This window comes from Macaca mulatta, chromosome 11 (genome assembly GCF_049350105.2).
Source record: "Macaca mulatta isolate MMU2019108-1 chromosome 11, T2T-MMU8v2.0, whole genome shotgun sequence".
Lineage (NCBI taxonomy): Eukaryota > Metazoa > Chordata > Mammalia > Primates > Cercopithecidae > Macaca > Macaca mulatta.
This window is the reverse complement of record NC_133416.1, coordinates 30,829,111-30,848,287: the sequence shown is the minus strand read 5'-3', so window position 1 is coordinate 30,848,287 and position 19,177 is coordinate 30,829,111. Positions and strand designations below refer to the sequence as shown.

Here is a 19,177-nt window from a genome sequence, read left to right as displayed (position 1 = left end):
GTAAATATCTATTAGATTCATTTGCTTTATAGTATAGATTAACTCCAGTGTTGATTTGTTGATTTCTATGTGGAAGATCTGTCCAGTACTGAAGGTGGGCTGTTGACGTCTTCAGTTACTATTTTACTGGAGTCTCTCTCTCTCTCTCTCTTTAGCTATAATATTTGCTTTATATACCTGGGTGCTCCAGTGTTGGGTACATATATATTTAAAACTGTTATATCCTTTTGCTTAATTGACTCCTTTTTCATCATATGATGACCTTCTTTGTCTCTTCTTAGAATTTTTGTCTTGAAATCCATTTTGTTTAAGCATAGCTAGTCCTGCTCATTTTTGGTTTCCATTGGCATGGAATATCTTTTTCCATCCCTTTTTCTTCCGTCTATGTGTGACTTTATACGTGAAGTGTTGTTTCTTATAGGCAACAGATCAAGGGGCCTTTCTAAAAATACATTCAGCCAGTTTATAGCTTTTGATTGGACAGTTTAGTTCATTTACATTAAATGTCATTACTGATAGCAAGGACTTACTCTGGCTTTGTGTGTGTGTGTGTGTGTGTGTGTGTGTTTGTGTGTGTGATTGTTTTGTAGTCTCCTCTTCCTCCTTTCTTTCTTTCCTTTTAGTGAAGATGATTTTCTCTGGTGATATGATTTGTTTTCTTAATTTTCATTTTTTGTGTGTTCATTGTATGTTTTCTGGTTAGAGTTACCATGAGGTTTGCACTGTCTTAGAACCCATTATTTTAAGCAACTTAAAATAGTTTGCTCAAATAAACAATCAAGGAAAACCTTAACTTCATCCCCACAGTTTTTAGCTTTTTGTTATTATTTATATTTTATTGTATTATGTATTGAAAACTTCTTGTAGTCATTATTTTTGATTGGTTCATTGTTTATTCTTTCTCCTTAGGATAAGAGTTTACATGCCAAAGTTACAGTGTTATAATACTCTGTATTTTTCTGTGTACTTACTATTACCAGAGAGTTTTGTACATTCAGATGATTTCTTATTGCTCATAAAGGTCATTTTCTTTCCAACTGAAAGTACTCTCTTTAGCATTTCTTATAGGACAGGTCCTGTGTTGATAAAATCCCATAGTTTTTGTTTGTCTGAGAAAGCATTTATTACTCCTTCATGTCTGAAGGATGATTTTGTTGAATGTACTATTCTAGGGTAAAAGTTGATTTCCTTCAGCACTTTAAATACGCCATGCCACACTCTCCTGGCCTGTAAAAGTTTCCAGTGAAAAATCTGCTGCCAGACATACTGGAGCTCCATTATATGTTATTTGTTTATCTTCTCTTGCTGCTTTTAGGATCCTTTCTTTATCCTTGACTTTTGGGAGTTGGATTATTAAATGCCTTGAAGTGTAGTCTTTTTTGGATTAAATTTGCTTAGTGTTCTATAAACTTTTTGGACTTGGATGTTGATATCTTTCTCTAGGTTTGAGAATTTGTTATTATTCCTTTGAATAAACTTTCTATCGCTATCTCTCTATCTCCTCTTTAAGGCCAATAACTCTTACGTTTGCCTCTTTGAGGCTATTTTCTAAATCCTGTAGGCATATTTCATTGTTTTTTACTCTTGTCTCCTTTATGTATAGCCTGTTTTCAAGCTCAGTAATTCTTTCTTCTGCTTGATCAATTCTCCTATTAAATAGCCTGTCTTCAAGTGAAGTAATTCTTTTTTTCTGCTTTGTCAGTTCTGCCATTAAATGGCTCTGATGCATTCTTCAGTATGCCAATTACGCTTTTCAATTCCAGAGTTTCTGCTTGATTCTTTTTAACTATTTCAATCTCTTTGTTACATTTACCTGATAGAATTCTGAATTCCTTCTCTGAATTGAGTTTCCTCAAAATAGCCATTCTGAATTCCCTGTCTGAAAGGTCACATATCTCTGTATCTCCAGAATTGGTCTCTGGTGTCTTATTTAGTTCATTTGGTGAGGTCATGTTTTCCTGGGTTATCTTGATACTTGCAGATGTTTGTCTGTGTCTGGGCATTGAAGAGTTAGGTATTTACTTTAGTCCCTGCAGTCTGGGCTTTTTTGCATCCATCCTTCTTGGGAAGGCTTTCCAAATATTTGAAAGAAACTTGGATGTTACTCTAAGCTGGATTTTCTTTAGAGACCCCAAGATCAGTAATGCTGTGGTTCTTTCAGACTCATAAAGGTATAGTCTTGATGATTTTGGACAAGATCTAGAATTCTCCAAACTACAAGGCAGAGATTCTTGTTCTCATTCTTTAGCTTCTCCCAAACAAATGAAGTTTTTCTCTCTATTCTGAGCCAACTACAGCTGGGGCCACCATCCCTAGGACTGTGCTGGGTCAGACCTGAAGCCAGCACAGCATTAAGTCTTGCCCAAGGCCTGCCTACCACCTAGGTTCGCTCAAAGCCCGAGGGTTCTACAATCAGGAAGTGGCAAGGTGAGCCAGGCCTATGTCCTTCCCTTCAGGGCAGTGAGTTCCCTTAGGCCCCAGGCAGGTCCAGAGGTGCTATCCAGGAGCTGGAGACTAGAGTTAAAAACCTTAGACATCTACCTGGTGTTCCATTATACTATGGCTGAGCTGGAACTCAAACTACAAGGTACAATCCTTCCCACTCTTCCCTCCCCTTTCCAAAGGCAGAGGAGCCTCACCCAGTGGCCACTCCATCTCAGGTCTACGTGAAGTACTGCAGACCTACAGAAAGTACTGTCAGACTACTGCTGATGTTCCCTTAAGGCCAAAAGGCTCTTCCGTTAGCTTGTAGTGTATGCTGCCTGGGCTGGGACTCACGCTTCAGGAAAATGAACTCCTCCTCTGGCTCGGGACTGTTCCAGGAATGTCAACCAAGAGCGAAGTCCTAGAATTGGGAACCCTAGGGGTCTACTTGGTGCTCTACCCCACTGAGACCAAGCTGGTATTTAAGGTGCCGGACAAAGTCCCCTTTACTTTTCCCTCTACCATTCTCTAGCAGGAGTCTCATCCTTTAGTCACCACAACTGGGACTGTGCTGAGCCTCATCTGAAGCCAGCAAGTCTCAGAGGCTCACCCAAGGCCCTTGATATAGTACCTGGGTATTGCTGCTGCTTATTCAGGGCCCAAGGGCTCTTGAGTTGACAGGGAATGAATCCTGTCAGGACTGGGTCCTTCCTTTCAAGGCAGCAAGTTCCCTTCTGCCTAAGATGTGTCTAGAAATGTCACCCAGGAACTAGGACCTGGAAAGGAGGCCTCGTGACTCTCACCAATGCTCTATCCTGCTGTGGCTGAGCTAGTATCCAAGATGCAAGACAAAGTCCTCCCTACTGTTACATCTCCTCTCCTTAAGTGGAAGGAAGGGGTGTCTTTTGGAGCTGGGAGCTGTACAACCTGGGGCTGGGGATGGGTGATGCCACACTACCTCAGCCATCCTAGCTAGTGTCTCAGTAGGTTGCCCGCCATTCCACTGGCTTTTGGCCTGGTTCTGTGCTAGGACTCACCTAGGTGTTGCAGTCCTTGTGGCCTAGACTTCTGCATTCATTTTGGGCCCCAGAGCACTTTAGCCCATCGTGGTAAGGCTTGGGGGAACTCAAGTTCTTACTGATTGCTAGGATCAGTGATTCCCCTCTGGCCAAGGCTGATTTAAATGCTCACTCAGTGGGCAGGTGTCAGGTAAGTTTGGTCTGGTTTTGCTTTCTGGTATAACAAGGGCAGCACTGAGTTCAATGCTTCCCAATTGCTGGCTCTTCTCCCCAGGGCAGAGAGACACTCTTTGGATGGGGAGGAGTGGTATCAGAGATTCAACAGTGTTTTGCCTGCCTCTTCAGTGTCTCTATCAGCAATATAAAGTAAAAATCAAGTACTCTGCTCACCTGTTTCTTGGTTTTTATAAAGCTGCTTTTTCTGTGTAGATAGTTGTTAAACTGGTGTCCGGGCAGGAAGGATGGTCAGTGAAGCCTTCTATTCCTATTCCACCATCTTGCTACACTTCTTCAAAAAAAAAGTTTTTTGTTCATTTATTGTTATTCTGACCAGGATTACCCCAAAATAGTCATTTTTTGTTATTACCTCCAGAGACAGACATGCTGAATTGTATTTATCAGAAGCAAATGTTGTCAGTCACCAAAATTTTAAGCCTTAGAGACATGTTTGGTTTCATATCCTATTTCCAGTCACCAGGTTCAGTCTTCCCCTCAAAATGTTTATCTGTCCTTTCTTCACTATTTCAACTGCCATCATGTCGGCTACGCTGCCCTCTTCATGCATATCAAGTATTCCAGCAACTTCTAGACAGTATTCTTATGTTTAGACTTTATCTTGCTTCTGTGCATCACATTTAAGGCTGTCCAGTTAATTTTCCATAAAAAATATTTAGCTCTTGTCCCTTTTGTGCCAGTGGAGCCTCTGGTGGCATTCTGTTTGTGATAATATTAAATCCAAATTTGTCTCTTTGACTTCAATGTTCTCATAATTGGCTCACGTATATTAATTCCATCTCTGTTTTATAATACTGTCCCAAAAAACATTTCGATTTGTCAAACTGATATCCGCCAAACACTGTGCTCATTTCCATCTCTGTGTTTTCAACTGCCTCAACATGTTGTACTCTGTAATATTTCACTCGGTCTCAAATTGGAACAATTTATGAATTTGACATATTTCTGTAGTTTATTGTAATGTCTTTGAAAACAATGAGAAAGTTTCATTCATACTTATAACTTCTGTAGAAGCTACCATGTTTTCATGTATATGGTAAATACTAATGTCATGTATATAGGAAATACTGCAGTTTCCCGGACATGCCATGCTTTCCAAGCTTGGAATGATTTCTCTTCATCCTTCTCCTCTGTTTAATAAGCCTACTTCTCCTTCTTCATGATTCAGTTTAAGTATCATCATCTCTAGGAGCCCTTCCTGAAATGTTTCAGGCCCTCCACGTCACAATGTGGGTAGATCTAGTACTCCTTAAATGTGCTCATAGAATACCTTATATTTTATCACTCTCAAAGCACTCTGTAGCTCAAAATTATAATTATCAGTTTACTTGTCCATCTTACCAACTTGACATCCCTTTGAAACCACAGACTATATTTATGACACAGCATAGTCTTTATAACTAGAATACAACTATAGTATCTGGTACAGACTACAGATGCACAGTTCATCATAATGAACATGCGAATTTGTTTCCCCAATTCAAAGAAAACCTACTTAAGAGTAGAGATTATTTATTACATTTCTTGTGTCTCCCAGAGCAACTTATTCTATGGGTACACACTAGATTACAGCTTCTCACAACTGTCTTAGTTTATGGCTCTCTTGCTGTTTCAGCAATTTTTTTCATGCTCCTACTAAGCCAAAAGAAATACCTAGTTGTTCCATAGATTAATTAGGTAGGTGATAACTTAGCCATTTGAAAAGATAATATATAAAAATTGAAAGGAAACTATTTTTATTTCATCCTTAACTATAGTTCCTTACTCATGAGAATTTTGTACATAGTATGCATTGCAAAACTTCTTAACCCTTGGAATAAGATGGGATAGTAACACTCTGGTGTTCTGTTCCACATTGGTTTTTGCATAGTACTTGCTTTTTATCTCAGCAGCATCCAAAATGTCAGCTTCACAAAGACATAATAAAAGAGAAAGAAATGTAACATAAACAAATATTGACAAGCTGGTAGTTCATCTGGTTTCAAGAGCTCAAGTGTTGCTGCATTACCTTCTGGTTGGAAAAAAAAAAAAAAACCTTCAGCATTCTTATGAATTCTTTGCAGCACCCCCCTCTTGATACACAGTTTGGAAAACTACAGCATTTGGTAATCATCAGTAACCATCTGTTTACCTGCTGCTTATTATGCATGGCACTATGCTAGGTGTGAAAATTACATCAGTAAATAACATGGTAATAATAATAGTAGCAGTAGTATCGACAACAGTGGCCATCCTAGCAAGAACAACACATACTATGTTCCAGGCACTGGGCTAAGTAAGTGAAATGAATTTATGCTGCCTTATTAGCAATTTAGTGGTACTGAAGATTCTGTGACCCAACAAAGGTGTGTGAAAGACAAAGAGCTAAATGAAATAAATATAAAAAGTATTAAAATAAAAATATAAAAGTCATGCTTTATATTTCTGGGTTAAAAGTTAACAAAATGGTCAGGTATATTATCATTTGATCCTCAGGATGATTTTGAGAGGCATGTATATCCTGAAATTTAGAATACTTAGGCTACTTAACCAAATTTATAAGTTTGGTTTATAAATTTATAAAACAACAATGTAAGTATTTTAAATGTATTGTAAAAGGATTTTACAGTAATTATTTCAGAAACAAAGAACTTTTTAGAATTATAAAATGATAAATTTGTGAAATATTAGTAATTGGGTACAAATCTGTGAAGTAGGAATTTGCCCTGCACCTATAATACAGGAATAGAAATGATATCCATAGTGTAGAAAGAACAGTAGAGATTATATTCTTTAATACACACATTCTTCAACCTTCCACCCAATCCATCTTTTTAATCCTGGATATAACGATGCACATTTTGCCAGATCAATTGTGATTTCATAATTTCAGCTTGTACAGTCATACACTGTATGATGATATTTTTGTCAATGAGGGACCGTGTATGCAACATTGGTCTCTTAAGATTATAATAGGTATTTTTACTGTTGTCTTTTTTTGTTTAGATACACACTTACCATTGTGTTACAACTGCCTATAGTACTCAGTACAGTAACATGCTGTATTGGTTTGTAGCCTAGGAGCAACAGACTATACCTAAATAACCTAAGTGTGTGGTAGGCTATATCACCTAGGTTTCTAGAAGTACACTCCATGAGATCTGCATTACAAAATCTCCCAGTGACGCATTTCTCGGGATGTATCCCCATGGTTAAGAGACAAAAGACAGCAGTGAGCTAAAAATTTTCACCTACTTCCTCTAATTTGTCCCTCCTCAGCTAAGTTAAAAAATATATATATACACACACACACATATATATCTATAGATATATATAATATAATATATAAAATAATATGTAATGTAATATATAATATATAGATATATAAAAATATATACACATATATAATATATAGATATATCTATCTATAGATATATAACTAAAGAGGAAGAAATATGTATAAAAGTATACACATACACATATGTGTATATACAGTATATGTATATATATTTTTATACATAAACATATAGTATACATATATAAAGTATATACACACATACATATAAAAGTATATATGCGTGCAAATATGTGAAGAATGTGGCTTTATATTTTTTTCTTTTCAAGGCTAAACACTTCAACTCCTTCAACAGTATGTGACAAGGTATCCTACTTTATCACAATACCACCTAATATTTGCATGCTATTTATGGTTTCTAAGCTTTTTCACTAATCTATTATCTTTCTTTTTTGACTTGTTTCTAAGGGCCTCACAACAACTAGGCAAAGCAGGTATTATCAATCCCATTTAGAGATCTGAAAGTGGAGCCTCATACATTTTTAAAACTTGGTCAAAATTACATGAGTCACAAGCTAGGACTCAAATCTAACCCTCTTTACCCCTTAGCACATTTATTTGACAATCGGTTAAAATTCTTTTGATCACAAGTAACAGAAAATTCAGCACAAATTGACTTGAAGGGAAAAAAGAAGAAAGTTACAGTCTCATGAGAGAACATAAAAGAACTTTAGTGTGGGCTCCATCTAGCATGCAAACAATGTGATCGGGATACCAATTTCTTCAGTTCTTAGTTCTGCCAATGATGTTGTTTCTATTTTCTCAAAAGCTCTACATATATGGTCCCAAGACAATTACTAACAGCTTTAAAGGTTTTCTCATTTTCTTGCTGTGAAAAACAGAGTTTATATACCTGAGGAGGCAAGTCCTCAAATTGCGTCTGAAGAGCTTGGCTCAAATTATGTATCCATCCTTGGGGATGGAAAACAATTATTAGCCTAGATCAACAAGTACCTATATGTAAATTAGAAAGTAGGTTAAATTTCCTCTAAACCACATCGCTAAAAAACAAACTATCACATTGGGAACAGAGGAATAGATGCTGAGGAGGTACAAACGAATGTCTAAGACATTTTCATTCTGATTTGGAAATGTCTCTTTGAAAACATGGCATCTTTTGAATGTATATGAATGGTATAATTAAATGTAATGCTTCTATTTGACCAGTGAAGGAGAGTGTACTACTTTACTATGACCTAAAAATTCTACTTGTATTCATGCAGCCATTCATCACTGTAGCGCAAACATACACTAGTTGTTCAAAGAAAACATTTTTCTGAAGCTGAAAGTAATTATCCTTGACCTCTCAGAGTATTTTCCAAGTTTTTCATTGAGTAACAATAATAAGAATCAGTTCAGTTTGGCATCCAACTGACAGTGTGATGAATACTTCTTCAAAAAGGGGATAATAACATCCAAAGCACTATTTTAAATAACGCTAATCTTGGTAAAATGTTCCAATTAAAAGCTACCAAAACTCTAAGAGCCAAATTGTGTTGTTGGAGACCCAGTTGATTTTTTAAAGATTAGTATGTCTCCTTAAAATATAATAAATACATAGTATATATACTTTTGTATGTGTATATATAGTATGTGCATATATACTTTTATACATAAAGTATACATACATAAAGTATATACATTCATACATATCAAAGTATATATGCATGCAAATATGTGAATAATATGGCTTTATCTTTCTTTCTTTTCAAGGCTAAATGCTTCACCTCCTTTAATAGTATGTGACAAGGTTTCCTGCTTTGTCACAATACCACCTAATATTTGCATGCTATTTATGGTTTCTAAGCTTTTTCACTAATCTATTATCTTTCTTTTTTGACTTGTTTCTAAGGGCCTCACAACAACTAGGCAAAGCTGGTATTATTAATCTCATTTAGAGACCTGAAAGTGCTGGTCCTATATATTAAATCTATTGCAGTTTGTTAAGATTCACCTCCTTCTTTCAAGGTAATCTATTGGAGAAGACATAGGTCTTTTTATAATAGTATGGCTGAGCAGTAGTATAGTTATATACTGAATGCTCAAGAGGAGCTCTTGATTTAATCTGCAAGGAGGAAATAAAAATTTTATGGAGGGTAAAAAATGGTGAATTATGAAATAAGAGTGGGTTTTGCCAGGCAGGAAGCAATGGGATTCTAGGCTGATGGTGCAGTATGAACCAAGGCCCAAGACCATAAAATAGCACACTATAAGTACCAGCCATTTGCTTCTAAAAGCATGAAATATGAAACACAGCAGCAGAAGATGAATTAGACAGGTAAAGACCAGATCAATGAAAGATGTATGTTTTATGCTAAGTCGTTTGAACTTTTATCTTACAGGCTACAGGGAGGCACTAAAGAATTTCAAGTGGGAGAATGACATCCATTTTTTGCTCCAAGTTGAAAAGGCACAAAACTGGAGGTAAAAAAGTCTATACAGGAGGTCAAGGTAAGCAATAAAAATATTAACTGAGACAAAGATAACAGGTTTGAAGTAAGTGTATATGTTTAAGGATTATTTTTCAGGTAAAATGGAAAGGTTCTGATAATTAAAAAGATGTGAGGTGGGCGGATTACAAGGTCAGTAGTTGAGACCAGTCTAGCCAATATGGTGAAACCCCATCTCTACTAAAAATACAAAAATTAGCCAGGCATGGTGGCGTGCGCCTGTAGTTGTAGCTATTTGGGAGGCTGAGGCAGAAGAATCACTTGAAGCCAGGAGGTGGAGGTTGCAGTGAGCTAAGATGGCACCACTGCACTCCAGCCTGGGTGACAGAGTGAGACTCCATCTCAAAATAAAATAAAATAAAATAAAAAAGATATGCAAATGAGGACAAAAGGGAAAATCTAGGATGAATTCTCATTCTTTGGACTAGAGAACTTGGCAGATGTTGTGTTACAGACATCTCACTGAATGACTATAACTGAAGAAAAATATAATAGAAGGAAGGACTTAGATGAAAAGGTATCATTTCTCTATAGATATGATACATTTGATAATTTAAAATGTCATTATGATTTTATTATCAACTAGGTTACTATCAAAGTATTGTAAATAAAAACTTAAAAATGAATGAATGAATCAAAACTAAAGAAGTCAGCACAGAAAAACTTCAGGGTTGTGAAACTAGCCTGCTAAGCTAAAATAGAAATGCTATTTCCTTTTCTAAAAGAGGGGTCAGGTGGCAGTACTAAATTTCTTAAGGAAAATTTAACCACTGATTGTAATGTCTGTGGCTTCTGGGGAAAACATAACCCCAAATTACAGTGGCTGTGGTTATAAACTATTATGAAGAGCTTCCAACGTCAGACATCGTTTCAGTGTCTGTATGCACTGGAGTTCTTTTACAGGACTTTGCTAGAACAGCAAAATTAATGACTATCCTCTTTTTGCCTACTTTGGTGTCAATAACAAACGTCCTTTCTGTTACTTAACAAAGACTTTTAAGTGACTCAGAATTAATTTAATATGAAAATCAATAAGCCAAGGTCGTAAATTTTCTTTTAGTATCTCAGAAAAAATGTACAATCTACAATCAATGCTAAGACTTAGTCTTAACTTGCGATCAACGCCAAAGGAAAACATCTCTCAAATAAATTCTGAGAATTACCTACCACAATCCTTAGGTACTCGGTTTTCTGTCACAGTTTAACATTTATCTCCTCAGTAAATCCAGTACTAGCAGAGAGGAAATCTAGAGGTAAATTCTAAAGCAGAAGCTGATTTTTTCCTTTTCATTTCTCAGGAATAATTTAGGTGGCTTAAGTTACACAATGTTTTTGCGTTGCCATACTAGATCATTTCCTAATTTCTACTGTGACTTAGTAGACAAAGAAATATATTAATTGCTGTTAATTATGGTTTTAGTTTTCTTTAAAAGAACATTCAAGTGCTGTGAAGTGACCTACACCTTAGAATTTAAAAATGGCTTCCAAGTTTTTAAAAGGTCAGTCCCTTCAGTTAATACTCAGAACAGTTGGTAGGTCCCTGGAGAGGGCCTCTTCAGGCTCTATGTATCCCAACCAGCTGCCAGACAGAATGAGCACTGGCCTCTGCATCTAGGCAGGGGCTCAGTAGAAAGTGGCAGAAGCTGCTGTTCATAGTGGTGACCTGAGCTTCCTAGAAAGTCTGGATGAATGCCTGGCTACTCAATCATGGGTTACAGGGTGACACAGACAGCACCAATAAGTTTAACACTTTCATTATTTCATCTGAAGTACAACTGTTATATGTGAAACTATTTACAGTATTACACATTAATCTAAAGTGGCCATATTCTTTCTAGGTAGAAGATGGACACAATCCATAAAAGAATGTCATAAAACCCTATCCAGAAAATATTTCCTTTTTATTTATTTGGTTTTAAATAACAACTATATGCTTATTAATCCAAAATTTCTATTTCCAGCCCTGACAACTCCCCTGAATTCCATGTCTATATTTCTAACTGCCTACTCAACATTTCCTCTAGGCTCATGAATAAGCATCACACATTTAATACACACAAAGTAGATTTTTTTTTTTTTTTTTGAGACGGAGTCTCGCTCTGTAGCCCAGGCTGGAGTGCAATGAGGGGATCTCAGCTCACTGCAAGCTCCGCCTCCCGGGTTTACGCCATTCTCCTGCCTCAGCCTCCCGAGTAGCTGGGACTACAGGCGCCCGCCACCTCGCCCGGCTAGTTTTTTTTTTGTATTTTTTAGTAGAGACGGGGTTTCACAGTGTTAGCCAGGATGGTCTTGATCTCCTGACCTCGTGATCCGCCCGTCTCGGCCTCCCAAAGTGCTGGGATTACAGGCTTGAGCCACCGCACCCGGTCACAAATTAGATTTTTTAACCCCATGAAACTTAACCTTTTCTCACCTCAGTAAATGAAATTACATCCAAAATCACCATCCATCCAGTTACTCTGAAAGTCATTTGTTTTTTAAAATCAGCTCTATTAAGGTATTACTTGCATATAATTTTCACGAATATTAAGTGTGTAATTTGCTAAGTTTTGCCAAATAGAAGCGCTATCACAATCAAGATATAAAACATTATCATCCCCCTCAAAAAATTGCCCTGCCCCTAGATATTGTAACTACTTATGTGTCTTCTCTCATATCACTTTTGTCTTCTCTAGAATCTCATATAAATTGAATTATATGAAATGAAAATTTACTGAGTTTGGCTTCTTTCCTAACTATATTGTCTAAAGAAATCCCCTACAACCAGTGTCAGCTAAATATATAACCCCGAATTTTTTCTTCCTAGCCCACAGCACCACATGGCATTATCTTGCGTATTATAGCTCTTTTCCAACTTGAATGTTAGCTCTATGAAAGCACAGGGGCCTTGTCTATCTTGCTTAATGTTGTGTGTCAGAAACGTCTAACAGTGCCAATACATGGCAGAGGTGCCATAAATGTTACAGAATGGATGAATACATAAAAGTAACATCTTCTTAAAGTTTTGCCTATAGAACTTATCTGTTAATTTCCTAGGATGATTTCAAATATTAAATGATAAATGACATAAATCTGTACTTTATACTAAGATGAGAACACAGGGAGATAGAATCGAGTAGTGGCAAATTACAAGGCCTCAGGAGTTAGGCTGCCTGAACTTGAATACTGCCTGCTGACTCTTCTAAAAAGTCACATGGCCTAAAACAAGTTACATAATCTCTGTAAGCTTTAGTCTCCCCATCTGTATCAATGGGGATAATAATAGTACCTACTTCATAAGGTGGTTGTGAGGAATTGAGATGAAACATCTAAAAAAATTAGAAGAGTGCTCAGCACTTAGAATTGAATTAATAAGTCAATATTGTTAATTATTGCCATTTCCACCACCACCAGTTCTGCTATTATCTTACTGCTACTATTTTCTGCAGGCAAAGCTACAAAAAAACAAAAACAAAAATAAATAAAAATACCTTTTTAGCTAAACTAGCTTAATATATTTGCTTAGAATAAAGGCAACTTAATGAAACTTGAATATGAGGAACTATTATTGTTTCCCTTATTGTTATCAGATAATGATCTGTCAGCTTTTGTAATGCCCTTTATTTGAGGGATTTTCCTAAAAGAAGTAACAAGGACATTAATTATAAATGTGAAACTCATAGTTAAAATCCTCCAGGATATGCATAGAATGAAGAGGCAGTATTTCAGATTCCTATCACTAGCAGCCCAGGGGTAAAGTCTATTTATAAATGATATTTCTATTCTTGCAACAAAACTAATTTAGGGCAATTAATTAAACTCATGGGACTTTATACAAACCAATCTATAGTAATATATTAGTTTTTCCAATTGGCTTTTCCTAGGAAACTAATATGATTAATTAATAAATGCCATCTATAAACTTATTTGAAAATTTTGGACAAATACAATTAAGTCATTAAAAGCATCTTCTGGGAAGTGTACCCTTCAAGGATATTTACTGCATGTTTCCTACATGCTAATTTTTCTTGTAGCTGGTATTTTACAACTAGCATAATTTTCATTTTGTTTAATGATTATAATCAGATACATTATTAATTTACTTTTTCCTTTACCTTGGGAATTTAGAAAAATATTAAAATACCAGATGATGTCAACAAGAGGTGAAACAGGAAAACCCTGGATCCTTTGTCCTTCCATGGACACACTCAATTAACAACGATGCATGCACAAATACCCTTTGTGGAAAATTCAGACACAAATTGAGAGGGTCCTTCACCCTGGGCAAGCACGAAACCAACTACATCGAACTGGCAGGAAAACTCAAGACCTAACTCTCACCACAATCCCTATACCCAATACAGTGCCATATGATCCAAAGGAAATCCATAGCTCTCAGCTTCTCTGGTGGGGAGAAAGTTGGATTACATGTCCAATCAACCTTCCTAGAAACTGCCCAGGTTATCCGCTTCTGTCTTACCTATCTCAGAGCAGTAACAGGACCTGGCATACTACTGATGCCTAGGGGCCAGTGAGAACAAAGATGGTGGATTAAATTAACAAGCAAACAGTTGCTATAGCCCACCCCCGTGCTCAGTCCAAGAAAGAGGGCAAAAAACCTCAGATTGCAGCTTCTCCCTGGGGGAGGGAAAGAGTTGGACTACATGTCCAAAGTTCTAATTTTTCCAGGGGCTCCTGGGAGACTGGCTTCTGTCTCACCTATCTGCGAGCACTGGAACACCATGTACTTTAGACAGCTTTGGGGTGCCAACAACAAACACAGCAGTATGGATTAGCATAAAGGTTTGAGAGGCCCACAAAATCTCTGATCAGGATGATTGGTGTGGTTCTTCACCAGTACAAGGCCAGTCAATGAAGACTGTGAGAGGTGAGAAGTAGCTGTTATTCCTTTTTTTTTTTTTTTTTTTTTTTTTTTTGAGACGGAGTCTCGCTCTGTAGCCCAGGCTGGAGTGCAGTGGCCGGAACTCAGCTCACTGCAAGCTCCGCCTCCCGGGTTTACGCCATTCTCCTGTCTCAGTCTCCTGAGTAGCTGGGACTACAGGCGCCCGCCACCTCGCCCGGCTAGTTTTTTGTATTTTTTAGTAGAGACGGGGTTTCACCGTGTTAGCCAGGATGGTCTCGATCTCCTGACCTCGTGATCCACCCGTCTCGGCCTCCCAAAGTGCTGGGATTACAGGCTTGAGCCACCGCGCCCGGCCAGTAGCTGTTATTTCTAATGGATAGAACCAACATACAGAGTCAAGAAAAATAAATAAGGAACAATGTTCCAAACAAAGAAATAAATGTGAAATCCACCCAAATGATACAGAGATATATAATTTAACTTGTCAGAGACTTTGTAGCAAAACGTGCAAACATGTGTAAGGAAATTAATGTAATTTATTCAAGACATGTTTAGATTGTCTTCACCATATTCTGAACCTACAGAGGACAAATTTCAAAGTAGTGTATCATATACTGCATGTTTCTTGTAGACTCCTGACAAATCAGCAGAGAAGTGTGCTCTTTAAGATATATATTTTTCCATTAGGATGATGAATATGTGTTGATTTTTTCATGCTTCTTACCCAATTTAAGGGATGAATGGCCCACATCTATGTGAGGTTACAGGAATGTTTGGGGTCATAAAACAAATTTAAATAAACTCTCCCAAATAAGAACTTAGCCAATGAACTTGACCTTACTGGCATGAAATTCCAAGCAACTGAAGTGACAAACATTTTATATGCAATAAGTACTCAATATACATTTATTGATAGATTACAGTAAGAATTAAAAGGTAATACTGCTTTAGTGAAAAAATGCAAGAAAAAAAAATCTGCTACTGTAGTACTGTTATCTTACCATAGATGCTACCTACAGATCTGTTTAATTTTTATAACAAATGGGTAACTGTGTGTTACTGAGAATAAACAAGTGACATCTTTTAAAAATGTAACTTTTATCTGGGGTATTAAAAACTCTGAGCTTTTTAAGGCTTCATTAAGATTAATGAGTCATAAAAAAATCTGGGTTGATCTGAAAGGTTAGTCATTTTAGCTGCATTTATAATGTGAATGAAAAATTGTAGTATATTTAACAGTTTGAACATGAGAAACCGACTTCCATTGCTTTTGATACTTAAGGGAAGATTTATTTAAGTACTTCTGCCTATATATATATAAAAAGACTAATTATAAAATAGGACTGTGCAAATTCAATCACAGAAAAAAAAAGGTAGTGTTTTTAATTGTTCAGATAAACAATCAAAAGTTATTTTGCATGTAGACCACACCTGTTGATCGTTATGTATCTTTATGAGACTATAGGGAATATTTGTGAGGTTTTATTAATGATTGTTACCAACTATAGGTATAGAGATTTACAAATTAGAATTATAAATTAATTGAATCAAATTGTTTTCTACACCAATATATTATTTTGTATTGATTGAGTTTGTGTGCATGTGTGCGTGTGTGTTTGCCTCTATGTATGAGAAAAGGAAAAATAACACAAAGTTTAATGTATTTGCAATTACTAAACATAAATTTTGTTTTGACCTTTTAGAAAATAAAGTAAAAGGGTAAAATGGTCCGTTACTAAGTTTTCAATATCAGAAAGATGAAAGCACATTAAAATATTAAAAATGATTAATTCAAAATATTAACATCAAAATGAAAATTAAAAATTAAAAAGTCATAAATATCTACTAAGGTTGTTTTAAGTAAAATAAAAGAGTAAGGGTACTTCATTTTGAGAAAAATGAGAAAAAAAAATTTACAAACAGTTAATATTACTAACCTGACTTATTTTTCTTTGTTCTTGTATAGCTTTTTGAATTTCCTGAGATACTTTTTCTTGATCTTTTGCATGTTCTGTCTTCCATAATTCCCTTTCTTCAGCATGGGCTTTTTCCAAATTTTTTCTTTCTTCTTCTATGGCTTTTAAAACTGCATCCTTCATTGCTTCTTTTTCAAGCTTCAAAATAAATAAAGACCAGAACAAATTTGAAAGATTGACTGCATAATGATTTCTTGAGTAAGACAGACTTGGTTAACCTAAAAGATAAAAAAACTTTGATCCTATAGTGTTTAGTTCTCACATTGCTGTTTTTATGCATAGTAAATAACTGCTATAAAATAAAATCTATTATTCTTTTTTATACAAATATTCCTACTTAATTTCCATGGCATTTCTAATCTTCAAAGAAATCAGGTCTTAGGGTGAAGTGGCAGATTTCAAACTATATAGTCTAAGGATCCCTTTACAATCTTAAAATTATTGAGGATATCAAAGAGATTTTGTTTATGTTGATCATATGTATTAATACATACCATATTAGAAATTCAAGAAAAAATAAAATTAATTCATTTAAAATTAATATCATTAACTGCATTGATATTAATATATTTTATGAAAAATAACTGCTTTCCAAAATTAAAAAAGGAAAATTCCACTGTATGTGTCTTTAAACCTCTTTAATATCTGACTTAATACAAGACAGCTAAATTAATTCCTATTTCTCCCTTCTGTGTGAAATCTGTAATGGTGTTTTTTAGTTGAAGTATATAAAGAAAACCCAGTCTCACACAGATAGGTAGTAGGAAAAATTTGAGTATTTAGTAGCCAGTTTAGATAATTGTAGATATTCTTGATGATTTCACATCAGAACTTGACAAGGACTAGTTCTTAAAGGTTAGTTGGCATAATGAAAATAAAATTATGTCAAATGAAATTTTCATGTTATTATATTACGATCCTTTCTTATACTCTGAATGAATCATTTATCGATACATAATTTTTAACATTTTTATGGGAAAAATATTGATTTATTGAGTTACATGTCTTCTTCAGATGCTGACACACTTCTTTGTACCAAAATTTTAAAATCACATTTGTTAATGTTACCATAAATCTCATCAGGAACATACATATTGGAAAACAGATACAAATTTTCTAAAATTCGACTTTTTGCTTTACATCACCTCAAACTCTATTCCAAAGAAAGAGTGCTACTTTCCATTTTGTTCTTAAATCTATACTCTAGCAGTATACAACTTGGCCACCTTCTATATTATTCACATCAAACATACATGTTGACTCCATCTTCTCCATATTTCCAGAATTTGCCTATTTCTTTCCTTTCCAAACTACTACTACTGGTCTGTTTCTACCACTCACTATCTCGTAGCCAGACTTTTGATGCATTCTATGAATTCTTTCCCTGCCTCTAGCTTTTGTTGCCTCTAATTTCCTAAAAGTTAATGTCAATTACCATTACATCACAAACATGTTTTTAAAATGTCAGTATGTCTCCCTTACCCTATGGAATAAAATTCAAACTCTGTTCAGAATGCTAGCCATCCTTTCAGGCTGAATTCAAAAGTAATTTATTGTTTAAAAACTTCTAAGACATAGACATATGATGTACATACTCATAACAATTTAATGCATTCCTCCTTGCCCTCTTGGTATATAAATAATATTTTTCTTATCTGATTATAAATTATTTAAGAAAAAGACAAAATCATAGTCACCCTTAAATTTAACCCTGGCATAGTGATACATAGATATGAGACATTCAATATTTGTTTGCTAAATTTAATTTTAAATCTAAAACTCAAAAGTAAGTGTTAAAAGTGTATTTGTTGGTGTGTGTATATTTTATATCTATGAATACATGATTTAGATGACTTATTTTAAACTTGGCTTTAAAAATTACTTACCTTGATACACAGATGCACACACAACCTCTAATTAGATCCAACAAATCGCAGGTGGATATTAGTATCCCAACATATATGTTCTTTATAACAAGTAACTAATAACCTATATGGTAAAGCATTTCAATGCTACCATTATATTGTGTGATGTGAATTTAATAAGAATATAAGTAGTCATATCTTAAGTTTAAAAGTAAATAAAAAAATAAAAATGTTGATTTTTATGGAATGAAACATTATATAAAAGATTCAGCATACTATTAATATATTCAGTTTTTTTATTTCCACTTACAAGCAACCCACTATTACAGATGGAAATACCTTTGCAGCGGATACTAATGCCTCTTTATTTCTTTGCCTTTCTTCCTCCAAACATTTCTCCAATATTTCCTGTCAAATGATAAGACAGTTGGAAAAACATTAAATGTATTATTTGAGGTAACAGAACACATTCTTTCTACACTCTGAGCACAGTGAAAGTATTACCTTCTGTTCTTGAGAATGCTGAATCAAAGCTTCCTTTATTTTTTCTTTTAACAGTTCCTTCTCTGTATCTAGCATTTCAAGGAGCCTCTGATGCTACAAGGAATGATAAGCAAATTATATTACGGCTCTGAGGCAGATGATCTATCAACAAGGAGAGTAGCTGGTAGAATTCATTTGTCCAGAAATATCGAAGTAGTTACAAAAGAAAAAAATGAGAAGTTCTCTAAAATGAAGGCTTAGGAGAAAAAAATCACTAAAATCACCTTTCTATAATCAGCCAAGATACATTTCCTAGCCCCAAGTTCAACAGAGTATATGACAAGAAATCTAACTTAAGAACAACTAGTCAAAATTGAAAAATTAATCAGAAAATGATGTCTTTTCCAAAATTAAGTTTAGAAAAATTACTCACTAAAATGATTATTATTAGGTTGCCGCAACAGAAGCAATGAAGCAATTAGATGATAACTGAGAAACGTAAAATATCTGCTTGATGAACAACTATCATCATAGATTATTTGCGTTCCT

General features: G+C 35.2%; 1 protein-coding gene across 20 annotated transcripts in view; it reads right to left on the bottom strand.

The window, feature by feature from the left end:
* Positions 1–19,177, bottom strand: part of CCDC91 (coiled-coil domain containing 91) — a 370,457-nt gene that overhangs the window by 81,842 nt on the left and 269,438 nt on the right. For all 20 annotated transcript variants that reach the window (XM_077953174.1, XM_077953168.1, XM_077953177.1 and 17 more), the window contains 3 exons: positions 18,650–18,742; positions 18,485–18,553; positions 16,242–16,418 (listed from right to left, as the gene is read on the bottom strand). In XM_077953174.1, coding sequence (XP_077809300.1) covers positions 16,242–16,418; positions 18,485–18,553; positions 18,650–18,742 — 339 coding nt within the window. The remainder of the gene's footprint in view (positions 1–16,241; positions 16,419–18,484; positions 18,554–18,649; positions 18,743–19,177) is intronic.